General features: G+C 47.1%; 1 protein-coding gene across 2 annotated transcripts in view; it reads right to left on the bottom strand.

The window, feature by feature from the left end:
* Positions 1 to 671: 671 nt before the first annotated feature.
* SGK1 (serum/glucocorticoid regulated kinase 1) overlaps positions 672 to 13,062 on the bottom strand; it is a 71,090-nt gene continuing 58,699 nt past the window's right edge. The window contains exons 1-12 of one of the 2 annotated variants that reach the window (XM_010401325.4): positions 6,262 to 7,600; positions 6,078 to 6,153; positions 5,565 to 5,640; positions 5,016 to 5,120; positions 4,486 to 4,569; positions 4,253 to 4,384; positions 3,856 to 3,968; positions 3,530 to 3,653; positions 3,103 to 3,198; positions 2,837 to 2,992; positions 2,640 to 2,729; positions 672 to 1,916 (exon numbers count right to left, since the gene is read on the bottom strand). In XM_010401325.4, coding sequence (XP_010399627.2) covers positions 1,749 to 1,916; positions 2,640 to 2,729; positions 2,837 to 2,992; positions 3,103 to 3,198; positions 3,530 to 3,653; positions 3,856 to 3,968; positions 4,253 to 4,384; positions 4,486 to 4,569; positions 5,016 to 5,120; positions 5,565 to 5,640; positions 6,078 to 6,153; positions 6,262 to 6,340 — 1,299 coding nt within the window. In that variant the 5' untranslated portion in view covers positions 6,341 to 7,600 and the 3' untranslated portion in view covers positions 672 to 1,748. Of the gene's footprint in view, positions 1,917 to 2,639; positions 2,730 to 2,836; positions 2,993 to 3,102; positions 3,199 to 3,529; positions 3,654 to 3,855; positions 3,969 to 4,252; positions 4,385 to 4,485; positions 4,570 to 5,015; positions 5,121 to 5,564; positions 5,641 to 6,077; positions 6,154 to 6,261; positions 7,601 to 13,062 lie in introns of those variants that run through there. The other variant, XM_010401317.4, reaches the window with a different exon arrangement.

Below are 13,062 nucleotides of genomic sequence, written 5' to 3'. Positions count from 1 at the left end.
CCCCAGAAGTGGTTATCTTACTTCTTGGCCCAGGAGTCCCCCTCTTGCAGGCCATCTGGTAGTACTACTCAGTAATAAAAAACTATTCAATAGTTTTAGCTGAATAGTCAGTTTTACCCCATCTGCAAGCATATGATCAGTGGGTGAAACTCAGCTCCTGAATAGATTTTGGAACACTGGTAAACTCGAGGTACAGTGCACTGCCCCACATCACAGCAGCAATGTTTCTTGCTCCAGGACGGAGTCCCAGCAGGGACTGCTTCCATCAGCCTCATGAGAGCCGGCTTCTAGTGTAGGTCTGCAACACATTGTTAAACAGCTCCAGTCTTTGTTACCTAAGGACATAATTCAAGTGTAGTTATGCGTTGTCTACACTGCAGTACCTTTAGTGGCAGAGAAACTCATTTTGGGGAAGTGGGAGTATTTGCACCACGAAAGAAAACCCACTCTGATACACAGCCACTCTTCACAGCCCTAGCTGGAAGACCAAGTTGTATCCATGTACTTTGCCAAATTGTATCCATGGTAAGAAGTCTACAGATGGAATAACCATCACACACCTAAGCAAAATTATCTTAGCTGATTGGCAGCTTGGATTTATTTTTAATTTTTTTCTTTTTTTAAATCTTGCTAAAAACCTTTGTTTTAAAATAAGACAGAGTTTATGGAAGTATTTTTCAGGATTTTACTGCAAACCAATGGGTCTGGTCACAAAAAAATATGATACATATAACCAGGTTAATTATATTACATTACAATGACGGTATACATTACAAGTAAGTCTGTAAGTTTAAATATACATCTAGAGTTACAACTGAATGTACAGATCTTTTTTACAATACATACAATCAGGAATGAAAATCCCTCAAACCCCAAGACCATAAATAATGCCCATTTTACAGATGATATATTTTAAACTAAAAGAGAGAAAAAAAAAAAAGAAAAAAAAAAAAAGAAACCAACAGCTTTGACCGACTGCAGCTGGGGCATTTTGGTCCATAAAAACCCTTTCTAAAAATAGAAATCTTTTTTTCATAGCAGCAATGCTTTCTTCAAGCATTTGGATACATGTAATTGTGAGCTCATTTCAATAATTTTAGTTGACAGTATAGATTTACAAAAGAAATTTCAAAATTACACTTAATTTATCTTCCAAATATGGAAGAAACAAACAATGCCCCACATTGTGGTATCCTGCAAGTGTCACACTGATGCTTTAAACTAAGTCCATCTGTAGTACGCAGACCACACGCATACCATTTGTTCACATAGTAAACCCACATAAATGAACTGAGAAACACACTCTGCAACAGGGAAAGCTTTGGAGCTCACAAGATCTCATCAGAAAAAAAGGCACATTTCATAAAATCCTTATCACGTTCAGATAGATCTTCAGGCAAGGCTTTTCGAGCACGATTACAAAACAGCTTGTTCTTACTCCTACGATCTGCCGTAGCAGTCTATGGCAACAGTCACTCTGTTTTTCTTTCCCAAGGAGACAGCACCACTTTGGGGGAAGAACAAATGGAAATGAAAAGCCTGTAAAGCTCATTTAGAGAGTGATGTGCTCTTCAAAAAAGCTTCCAGCAAACAGTGTTGTTGAAATTAAGGCTGCAAAGCTGCCATGGTGGAAATGTGCAAATTCTCTTTCAAGGTGACTGGTCAACTGGCAGTTCCACCAGAAGGCCAAACAAAAAATAAAAATAATGGTAGTTATTATTATTAAAAAAAGAATTAAAGAAAAACGTTCACAAGAAAGAGTCCACAGGTGGGGCATAAGAGAAGCCCAAAAAAGCCTCAGCGGCTTCTTTGACGCTGGCGGTGATGAGGATGCTGTCTGGGGACTGGCCAATGGAGTTGGGGACTGGCTCATCTGTAAACTCCGGATCAAAGTGTCGCAGGTCACTGGGGCCGCTCTGTGGAAAGGGCAGAAGAGGAATTTAGACCCAAATATTTTGTGAGTGGGCAGTTCAATTCAATATGGAGACAAGCACCCTTGTGTGGACACTCACAGTGTTATCACCTCAGGCCCACTGTTTAGCAGCTTTTGACAGTTTTAGTTTGACCTTTATTTTGTATCCTGTTGCACACTGTCTCACTAAAAAAAAGATGATTCAATTTACTATGGCTACACTCACACTAAGCTCATGCAGCAGAAGCTAAATGCAAACATGCCACTCTGCCTCACAGCAGTTTGCAGGGGAGGACCTTGATCTCCTAGTTATTAAATGTAGTTTATAAAATGCTCAGGAAACAATGGGGAACAACCTCCACAACCTGATCCCTCACTTTCCATGTTAGTATCTGACAAGCCAAATGTAACTCTGCCTTAGGGAAGCTCATTGCTCTCTGTACCTTAACTTCCCCTTGGTAAAATGGGGAGGCTGGGGATTATTTTAAAATTGCCATGCAAATGAAGCATGTGAGACAACAAAAAAACCAGCTAAATTTAAATGGATTATCAGCAAAAAGTCAATTACCACTTATTTTTAACTTTGTTTGGACAGACACAGGGGAAGGAAAGTTGCACTCCCCAAACACAGCCGTCTGGCCACTTGCCCCTGGCTCCTGGGCAGCCCACAAAGACAAGGGGTAAAAAGACACTCTCCATGCACTCTATAATTAGAAGTGATACGTACCACATTTGGGTTAAAAGGGGGTGTAATCTTCTTATTAATGAGATCATCCCAGTTAATTGGGGAGAAGAAGATGTGATTCTTAATCTCCATCTGTTAAGAGAGAGAAAAATAGATTAATTCAGACCCAAGCTAATGTAAACAGAATGGCCCAGTCATCATCCCGCACTCCATGTGGGCACGGGCCAGTTTGCACTTACAAAGTCCTCCTTGGCACCAAGTCTCTTTGTCCTGTCCTTCTGCAAGAGGCCTTCCAGGAGATGTCTAGCCGAGTTGGTAATATTTGGCTTCAGCTGCAAGGGTTTGTTCAAGATATTGTCGTACATTTCTGCGGTGTTCCTGCTGTAGAAGGGTGGCTGTGGGAAGCAGAAAAGAAGTTAATGAGGCTGACAGGCAGGCATGGGATTTCTTGTGGGGAAAGGTCGAGTTAGCTAGTTTGATCTGTCATGAAGGATTCGTTGCTTACCAAGCCATAAAGCATCTCATACAGGACTGCTCCAAGGCACCACCAGTCCACAGTCCGGTCATAGGGCTGCTTATGGAGAACTTCAGGAGCAAGATACTGTGTAAGAGAAGGGAGAGATCCATGTGAGCTACAAGGATCTTTACATCAGGAAAGCCTCCCCATTCTTAAATGAAAGCAGCTTACTGAATCCCAGCAATAGCTAAGCTAAAGGAAAGCTACAAGACTTTTACAAACAGGCAGATGGTTTGAGAGCTGCTCTCTCCTGCTCAGCAAGCTCCACGTGTCCTACATGCCCTCACTGGCAGCCCTGTATTAGAAGGCCCTACACATCTAACCAGATGTACATACACGTGGGACAAGTCAGTTTTCACTGATGAGAACAGCTCTTGCTGTTGCTCTGAGAGTGGGGGCTGAGGGCTGGCTGTACCTCTGGTGTGCCGCAGAAGGTGGAGGTCGTGCCATTGTGCTCTATGTTTTCTTTGCAGAGTCCAAAGTCAGTCAAGACAATGTGCCCCTGTGAATCAAGCAGGATGTTCTCTGGCTTCAAGTCCCTGTAGGAGGAGAAGAAAGAAGAGAAATGTTAGTTAGAGGAGGTGCAGTGAAAATATTTTGGGTGCAGATGTTTACAGAGGTTTACTAAGCCACCACAAAATATTAAAAGCAATCCCAAGCACCTACTGAGCTGAACTTTTCAATGCTTATTCAACAAAGCACATATTTCTTCTGTACAACAAACTGAACAAGGCTGCTCACCGATAAACGATGTTCAGGGAGTGCAGATAGCCCAGTGCACTGGCAATTTCAGCAGCATAAAATCGGGCTCTCGGCTCCAGGAAGCAACGCTCCCTCTGGAGATGGTAGAACAACTACAGGAGACAGAGAGAACAAAGTTGTGTAAACGGCGCCAAAGCCTGTTAACAATGCACTTAATTAGACTCAATATATATAGCAAGGGAGAACAATAGCAGGAAATGGCCTAACGATCCTTCGGTAGTTCAAAACTTGGCAGGCAGAAGCATTCAATCTAGTAACTTCTCCCCCATGACTTTTCCCCTTGCAACTCTTTTTGTATTTAAAAGGAAGGGTGAAAATGTCTACCCTACCACCATGCACATGATAGGAAATAATATTAAATTTTCTTACTGCTTACCTCTCCACCATTGATGTAGTCCAGGACAAAATACAATTTATCTGCAGTTTGGAAGGAAAAGTGAAGCCCGACCAGGAAGGGGTGTTTCACATTTTTCAGCAAGACGTTGCGTTCTGACATAATGTGCTTCTCCTGAAACACCAGAAATCATTAATGTTTAGTACACTTGCTTAGTAGTTGCAGTAAAAATGTATTTGATGGACATTGGAATGGCATCGTGAAAGGTAGCTTACCTCTTTCTTCTTCAGGATTGCTTTTTTCTGCAGGACTTTAACAGCATAGAACTGCTCTTCTGCCTTATGCCGTGCAAGGAGGACCTGAAAGTGCATAAAATTCCAGAACTGAGCAATACTGAAATACAGAACAACTCGTAAACACAACAAGCAACAAGCCTTTACATTAACTGCTGAACACTGCTACATCCCTCTGGTTCAGTGTGCAAGCCCTTTGCTGGAAATGCCTAACACTGTTACCATGCTGGCAGATTAATCTAGCCCAAAGATAAGATGTCTAGTTTCTTTCCCTTCCAAAAGCAAAGTAAATGTATTCTTCACAGCTCTAGTGAACCGAATTCCCTGGCTCTTTTATGACTCATTCGAATGCAGCATCCCTGCTCCCACTCCCTCTCCCTGCACTGGGCAGCAGGACGTGCTCAGGTTTAAGTGACCACCATTAACCAAAGGCAGTACAAACCCCACTCTCCAGTATTTCACAGAAGAGCTCAAGAGTAAATAAATTTAAAAAAAAAAAAAGTTAAGTTTACCTTCCCAAAACTGCCTTTTCCAATCACTTTTAAGAAATGGAAGTCTGATGGTTTGGCATGTGGGTTGGATGATGGGCCAAGATTGATCTGCTGTGAAGGACTGGGCTAGAAAAATGAACAGAAACCACATTCACTAAAACAGTTCAGCAGTGAGAGTCTCAACAATTTCTCTTTTTAAAAAATGTAATTAAAGTCACCTTGAAAATAAAGATTAACACTCTTCTTGCCACTAAAACTTGATTTTTAACAGATATATTAAGTTAATAGGCACTGCCTAAGAGGAGTCTAACAACCATAGCTTACTTAGAAGTTCTTGTTGAAGTCTTAGACTAATTCCAGAATGAAATAACAACTAATAACACTTTTTAAGAATTTCTTCTTCATGTTTGAAACAAAAAAGTTTCAGCCCAACCCGATTACTCTTTCTTGTTTACATTAGTGTGCTATGAGCTGAACTAGCACAGTATTCATGATGCTAATTTTGCTACACTTCTATTAGTGGCAGAACTGATGTTCTAAAAACGTCACACTTGAGTAAAATCTACTTACCGGAGGAGAAGGATTAGCATTCATAAGTTCAGGCTCTTGAGGCTGAGAGATTTTCAAGATAGACTGAACTTCAGGGCTGCAAGGATAAGAGCACGCATTATTAGGAGAGTCGCCAGGAGCAGCAGGCAGATCTTTCCACCAGAGGGCAAGCGTGTATCGCGGAAGAGAAGTTCTGGTTGAGCCTGCTACAGAAGGCAACCAAAACAATCCATTCGATTTAAGGAGTAAAATTTTTCTAGAGACAGTAAGTTTAATCGTACAAAGAAAATTATTTATACGCTAAGTACTGCACAAAATAGGGACGGGTCCCTAGAAATCTTCTCTGACTTATTTGTCCCAAACCGAGCTCACAGAGATCGTTGAGAAGTGAGTAACACCTCAACAAGACAAATTAACTCTTCCGTAACAGTCATGCCGGAGGCATTACAGTAAACAAGCATTATTTTTAAACTAGATCTCGCAATATGTAGTGGTATTTGTGACTGAAATCCCCCCAAAAATTCTGATACTTACTGCTTGCATGCATAGGAGTTGGTGGCTATCTTCTGAATGAAGTCGTTTAGTCCCATTCTTCTCTGCTTCATAAAAGCTATAATGTAAAAGGAAAAGAGAAACAAAATCGTTAAGCCAGAAAAAATCACAGAGAGAAAAACCACAGCCCCTTGAATATCTTCAAAGAAGCCCCCACGCCGCTCACCGATGAGGATGGCCACCATCCCTCTCATCTTCGAGTAGGTCAAGGTAGAACCAGACGCCTCAGCTGCTTTCACGGTCATTTTGAAGCGAGAGGGGGATAAACAGTAAGCGCACCACCAGCTCCCAGCACCGCACTGACTTGGCGGAGCACCCGACGGCGTTTAAGTGGCGGCGGTGATGGGCGGGACCGGGGGCGGGGCGGCGACGATCGCCCCCCCTCGACGTCCTTTGGGGGGCGGCCACTGGTCGCCTCGGAGGACGTCGAGGGTGGGAGGGGAAGGCAATCGTCGCTGCCTTTACCACCGCCCTACCTTGGGCGCAGCCCTCAGGGAGCCCCCCCCCCCCCAGTACCCGCCGTAGCACCTTGCCTCAGGATGCCTAGCATCCACAGGCAAACGCATCAAATCCCTTTTTTTTTTTCCTTGACAGCAAACTCCCGAACCCCGGCTCTCTCTCCCTCTTTCCTTTTATTTTTTAATCCGGCCCTACTTATTTTACGGTTATATAAAGTTGAAATCTGGCTCTATCTTTAGGACGACCACCTCTGCCGAAATTGTGGGTGTCCCCCCCACCGCCCCGCAGCCCGCGTCCGCTCACGGTCCCGCCGCACCGGCTGAGCGGCGATAAGGGACGCTGACGTTTCCCTGAAGGAGCCGCAGTGACTCAGAAGAACAAAATTTCCTGCCCGGTTTTCAATAAAACAAACAAATGTCCCTTCTGTGCACTGCCCTGATCCTGGCTGGGACATAACTAAAAGGAAAATAAAATTAAAAAACTAAAATGCCAAAAAGGGAAACAAAGGGGTGAAAATAATCTGTTCCCTGAACTTGAAGGAGAGAGCAGAAATCTGCTTCTAGAAAAGGTAGGGAGATGACCGAGGGCTGGACAAGTGCAGTAACGGAGGGGGGGGGGAAGAAAAAGGGAAACAACTCTGCTCTGCAGATTTGGTTTTTACTGTACACGGTCATTTGGGAACACCGTATACCTGCGATTTAATGGCTCAGTCGCTTCCTTGCGGGCGCGCCGGGGGCACATCAGGAGCGCTGGTGCATGCACAAAGCCCAGGGTGAAACGATGCAGCCGGGGCCCTCCTGCCGGGGAGCGCCGGGGAAGGCACGGCGGGCTCCCGTCAGGCTCCCCCTCCGGGCGCATCCCCGCTCCCAGCCCTGGCACGGGTCAGGCGCGTCCGGCGGGTGCCGAGCTCCTGCGCCCTACCGGCGGCTGGAACTTTCCACCCGACGGGGTGTTATTCATGCGCGTGTTTCGCCTCGCTGTCTGAACGAAGGGCGCTGGGCTGCGGCCAGCGGCTCCAGCTGCAACCTGCCCCCATCCTCCCCCCGCCCGAAGACGGTCTTTTTTACTCTTTATTTTCTTTCTCCGTACCCGCTGCTGCTGCCTCCCCCCACAACCACTGCCGGCCGCTGGCGGCATCCCTTGGCAGCTCCCCTGTACCTCCGCCTCGGGGGGGATGGCAACCACCGCAGCACAGCAGCCGTCACAGGCAGCAGCTCGCCCTGAACAGCAAGACGGATGACCCGGAGAAGAGAGAGACCCCTGTGAATTTGGCACAGGTCTTTAAAAAAGTGCTGGAAAGGCCTTATAGGGAAACAGCAAAGAGGGATGATTGCCGGCTCCGCTCCGAGCCTCCGGTTGTCCTTCCCGGAGCAAGGGGCCCTTCCCGCCGTGCCGGTGCGGGAAGTGGAAGGGAGCCGGCGCCAGGGAAGGAAGCGGCGACGGGAGAAGCAAGGAAATGGGGACCGCAGCTGGCAGGGATCTAGGTTCTCCCACTTGTTGCTTTCCTGACTCTGTTGCACACAGAAATTGCCACTCTCATTAATGTAAATGAAGAGCAAAAAAAAAAAAAAATTCCCCCAATAAAATGTGGGATTCAAAACTATCCTTAAAAAACCAGGCTTGATAGATTGGAAGAGACACAGTTTTTTCTGCCCCTTTGTACTGTTTTCAGAGTGCTGCAGTTAAAAACCACTCGAGGTCCACTGTTTGGAGGGTCACCGGAATCCCCGTCCCCTGCCCGCTGCCCCCTGGCATCTCCAGGCTACCACGACGACGGCCCCCCCGGCACGCTCCTGCCAGCGTGCAGAGGGCACAGAGGCGAGTGGCTCCCAGCCCCCGGGCAGTCTCCAGCACAACCCACCCGCTGTTCTGCCCAGCTTGCTGGGCTGACACCCACTGCCCTCCTCCCCGCTCAGCCGGCGGCCCCCCACCCGGCCCGCAAGCGCCCCCGCTCCAGACGGCTACACCAGCGCCCTCGCCCCCGCTCCGCGTCGGTCTTCTTGCAAGGGCTCTGCTGCTCTCGCCAAGTCACCTGGCCTCTGTTCGTGCCAAGAGCTGCCTCAGCTGTACCCCACACGCACCCGCCTGTATTCCCCGGTGCACCGCTGAGCGGGGACCCCGCTGCTGGAAAGGTTCTTTTCCCCGCGGAGAACAGTTCTCCTGCCAGGGCGGAACGGTGAACCCACCTTTCAGCGACGACTTCTCCTCTTTTCCCCTCATCTTGCTGCCTGCCGGGACCCCGGGCGCGGCGCGGCGGTGCGGAGGCTGTGGCTGGGCTCCCGCTCCCGGCCGCTGCTGCAATCCCGAATAACTCCCCTTCCTGGCCGGGCGGCCCGCAGGCAGGAGGGAGGCGGCGAGGGGCGGCGAGGCCGGCCGGCGCTCCCGCTGACCCCTTTATGGACGCAATATCGAGGGCGGCTGACATGCGGGAGCGTTATAAAGTTCAGCACGGGCCGCCCCGCACACTCTGCCCCGTTGCAACATCACCCTCAAAATTACTGTAATCAGCGCGCACACAAACACGCACGGGCGGAGCGGGGCGGGGGGGCCGCTCCGGGCCCTCCCTGACCTGCCGGCCGCGGCCAGCCCTGCCCCACGGAAGCTTGCGCTGCCCACGCTCCCCCCGGCAGGGCGCGGTGCGAGCGGCCGCGCACCCACGGCGCTGGTCCTGCGCCCCCTTCCCTCCGGGCCGGGCGGAGGCGGGGTGGGGGCTGCTGCTGCTGCTGCCCGCGGGGGGCGCGGGGCTGCTGCCCCCGACCGGGCTTCCCCGCCGGCCGGATAGCGCCGGGGCGGCACCGGCGCCCCGCTCCGACCTGGCACCCTGCGCCTTCCGCCGGCAGCGCCCCGGCGGCGCCCCCCGCCCGCGCGGCACCGCTCCCCCGCCGCCCGCCACCGCCCGGCCCGGCCCCGGCGCCGCGCACCCCGGCCGCGCCCCGCCGCGGGAAGCCGCTCGCCGCCGTGCGGCACCCACCTGCCGGCTTCCGAAGCCGGCAGGGCCCTCGCCCCCTCCTCGTGCTCGAGGTGCCTCGCAGCATTGACGTTCTTAACGTGGAAGGGAGGAATGACACCCAAGGGACGAATTATTATTATTATATTAGTCAAAATTCACGCAGCTTTTGAAGATGATGAGCTGGGTTCTCCAAAGCCCAGTGTGTCCTAAGGTTGCATTTTAAAACTTTTCCCTACAGTGGCGGCAGCAAACCTCAACAGCTGAAAGGCATGAGGGAACACAAGAAAGGAATAAGTAACCAAAGATCCCATTTCTCGGATGCCAAACCTTATGGGAAAGCATCAGACCTTGTGAATATCTCAATAAATTGCATTAAGAATTTGTATAGACAATGGTACAGCTGAAAAATAAATACAGGAAAAGAATCAAAGAATTACAGTGATGTTCCACACTCATGTTGCTCTTCTACCTCAGTGTAAAAAAATTGACAAACTGTCCTGAAATTCTAAATTAAGAGTTTTTCAAAGCAAAATGAATAATAATAAAAAAGAAGGCGGATGTTGAAAATAAAAAGGGAGATTCCACAGATGGAATATTAAAAGTTTGTAGAACTCTGCCCCAGAATATGCGCACTCCAAAAGAATGGATGAGTTCAAGAATGGATGGACAAATTAATAGGAAAAAACACTCAAGATCTGACTACACAGACAGCATGTCTGACCTTCAATATTCCTGTACCACAAGTTCCTGTAAGCCAGGGATAGGTTGGAGCATATCTCTGAATAGTTGCCTGTTCTTTCCTTCTCATGTATTAATGCAGGGTTAGATAGTGATAACTAACCAGCTAACCCAGTAACCCAGACTGACCTGCCCCTACTGACCTTCTGACAGTCTTATATTGCATTTCTGAGTGGCATGATACTGCTTTATTAGTACCAGAGTTTAACCAACTCAGAAAACTCCAGGAACTGCTGCTCACTGGCAAGAAGGAAGATAACTGATTTGATTTGTAACCTAATGTGAAGCATTTGACTCTGCCAAGTAACTGTATTCCACGTAAAAGTAGCACTAGGTAAACTGATGCTCATCAAACTCTTCACCAGGACAGCATCCAAAACAGAGCCCTGCATCCAGGCTGTGAGAGATGCAGAAAGACACAGACTCTGCTGGAACCATGGGTGGCTTAGGCAGAGGGCAGAGCAGACAACGTGCTGGCTCACTGGTATGGGTCATGCCAGGGTCCTGCTGATACAGAGATTGGGACGTACCTGAAGTAAAGCCAGGAGGGATGTGAATCAATTTATTTTAAAGAACGAACAGCAGCTCATCACTAGTGTGGTCCCGTATTGCTCAATGCAGTTCAAAGCTCATTCAGCAGTAGCTGAGCTGTGTAAATTCGTCTCCCTAGAAAAGCCTCGCTGCTTGGAGGGCTTCTTCATCTGTGGTGGGCAGGCAGGTGGCAGTCCTGCCTGATACTACTTACAGGACACACAGAAGCTTCTCCCTCTTGCCCTTCAGGAAGGTCAGAGGCTTCAGCAGCCCACATGGTAACTGGAATCTGTGAGCTGTCTTCTGATTCTGTCCTGGTCCTCATTGTCTAATGTGGAATTCAGTGCCTCAATCCTTCAGGAATTCAATTCTCTGATAGCTTCTGAACTTCAGTTTGGCAATTAATTCAATGCTGAATAAATGAATTCCTGCTTACTTATCTTGCTGAATCAAGACCTTAGGATGCAGCAGGTTCCTAAAATTACTTGGCTGACTCTGGAAGGAAACTTCTTCAAATTCTGCAAATATTTTCAGCAGTATTTGGCTTTGGGTTAAATAAATGAAGATGAAATTCCGGCTTTGGACTGCAGGGATGACACAGCCCCCAACTACAGAAGACAATGGCACTCATTAACAGCATCTGTCTTCTGAAGCAAAATCTCGGAAGCTTTTATTTTCCTCCTGTAAATCCTGAACAAACAAGTCTCTGACCTTAGTAATTTTCGTGTGCAACAGCCAAAACTTTCAGTCAAGACCTTCATGCTGTCCCCACAAATGATGTCTACAAGTAGCAGCAAACAGATAAGGAACTGAGTAACAGCTTTAATAACATCCCCAACAGAGATTTTAAATCGGGAGCTTTCGAATGCTGTCAACAAGTCTTGTGGACATTGTGTTGACAGGAAGCTTATTGGCTGAAGCTCCCATTGATCTGGAAACATCTAATTGATTTCAGTGTCATATTTTGTCAAATACAAATTTGGAACATCTTTTATTTCCCTTTTTTGATGCATACAGAGCAGGTTTACTGCATAGTCAATAAGAGGCTTTAGTGCCAAGGGATTACTCTCACAGCATCATAGAGTGATGCAGGGCTCTGTTGAGAAAATGTAATTCCCATCCTTGTAGAAAGAGTGGAAAATTACAGCATTCTTTAGGTGAACTGACCTCTAGTTAAAATAGCTGATAAACAATGCCCTGACCTCTGATTTTATTTCCAGCACATGGTTTTGAGTCTAACACAGTTGTTGTTGCTGTGACTTTATGAGTAAATGTTGCAGGTATTTCAGCCTGTAGCAGCCAGAGAGGGATGGCTGCAGAAAAACCATATTTGTGTGCCTTCCTCTGGGTGTGCCTTCCTGGGAGTGTGCTGCCCCAAGGTTAGTAAAAGTCCTTGCAATATTGTGTAGTCTGTCTAGCTTATTCTCATAAAACCTCATTGGATGACAGATACCTAAATTCATTATTGATGTTATGAACTGTGACTGGACAGAACAAGGTCTTATCAGAATTGAATAATGCTAATATGGAAAAGGAAGTGAAAACATATGATGGAAAAGTTATTAAAAAAAACGAGTCATGAGAAAAATGAAGATTCTTAGTGATGCTATGAGTTCAGTCTGCTGGTTTCCTTTGGTCACGAGGCAGCCGTATGTGAGGAGCTCCAGAATTAATAGTATAAGCATGTACTGTCAGCTGACTCTTGCACTCAGGTTTTTTCTTCCAGAACTTCAATTTTGAAAGGATAATAGCAGAGGGGCATTTAGGCATTTTCTATCAAGGACATAATTTGAACAAGTTTTCCTTGCACATCTTGCATGAAATACATGGCCTGAAATACAAATATCAACTGAACTAACCTAGCTATGGGGTCACCTCTTTTTCCCTTATCTCTTCATCTGGTGTTCCACTAGGTGTTGGCTACCACGATATCTCGATGTCTTTTATGTATAAACAAAACCCCCATCATCATGATTGTCATCATCATCAGTTCATTATCTTAAAAGAAAGGGTGTGAATCCTCCAGCAACCTTGCAGATAAGGGGCCAAATGATGTAAATAGTGAGAGAATTTGTCAAAGAGAAGAATTTTTGCTAGAGAGAAGTTCATCTGGGTCCAAACTCAAAACAACAATTCAGATTCTTGGCAATGTGAAAACAGAGGCCTGATAAAGGAAGATGCACACTGCCAGGTGTCAATGCTCTTCCTCTTGGTGATACCACCATGTCTCTTGCCATTATATTGACTGCTTCAATATTCCTTGTTATTTGTAGGAGGTTTTCTTTCAAG

Source organism: Corvus cornix, chromosome 3, assembly GCF_000738735.6.
Source record: "Corvus cornix cornix isolate S_Up_H32 chromosome 3, ASM73873v5, whole genome shotgun sequence".
Taxonomy (NCBI): domain Eukaryota; kingdom Metazoa; phylum Chordata; class Aves; order Passeriformes; family Corvidae; genus Corvus; species Corvus cornix.
Note: the sequence above shows the minus strand (reverse complement) of the source record. Positions and strands in the feature narration are given on the sequence as shown.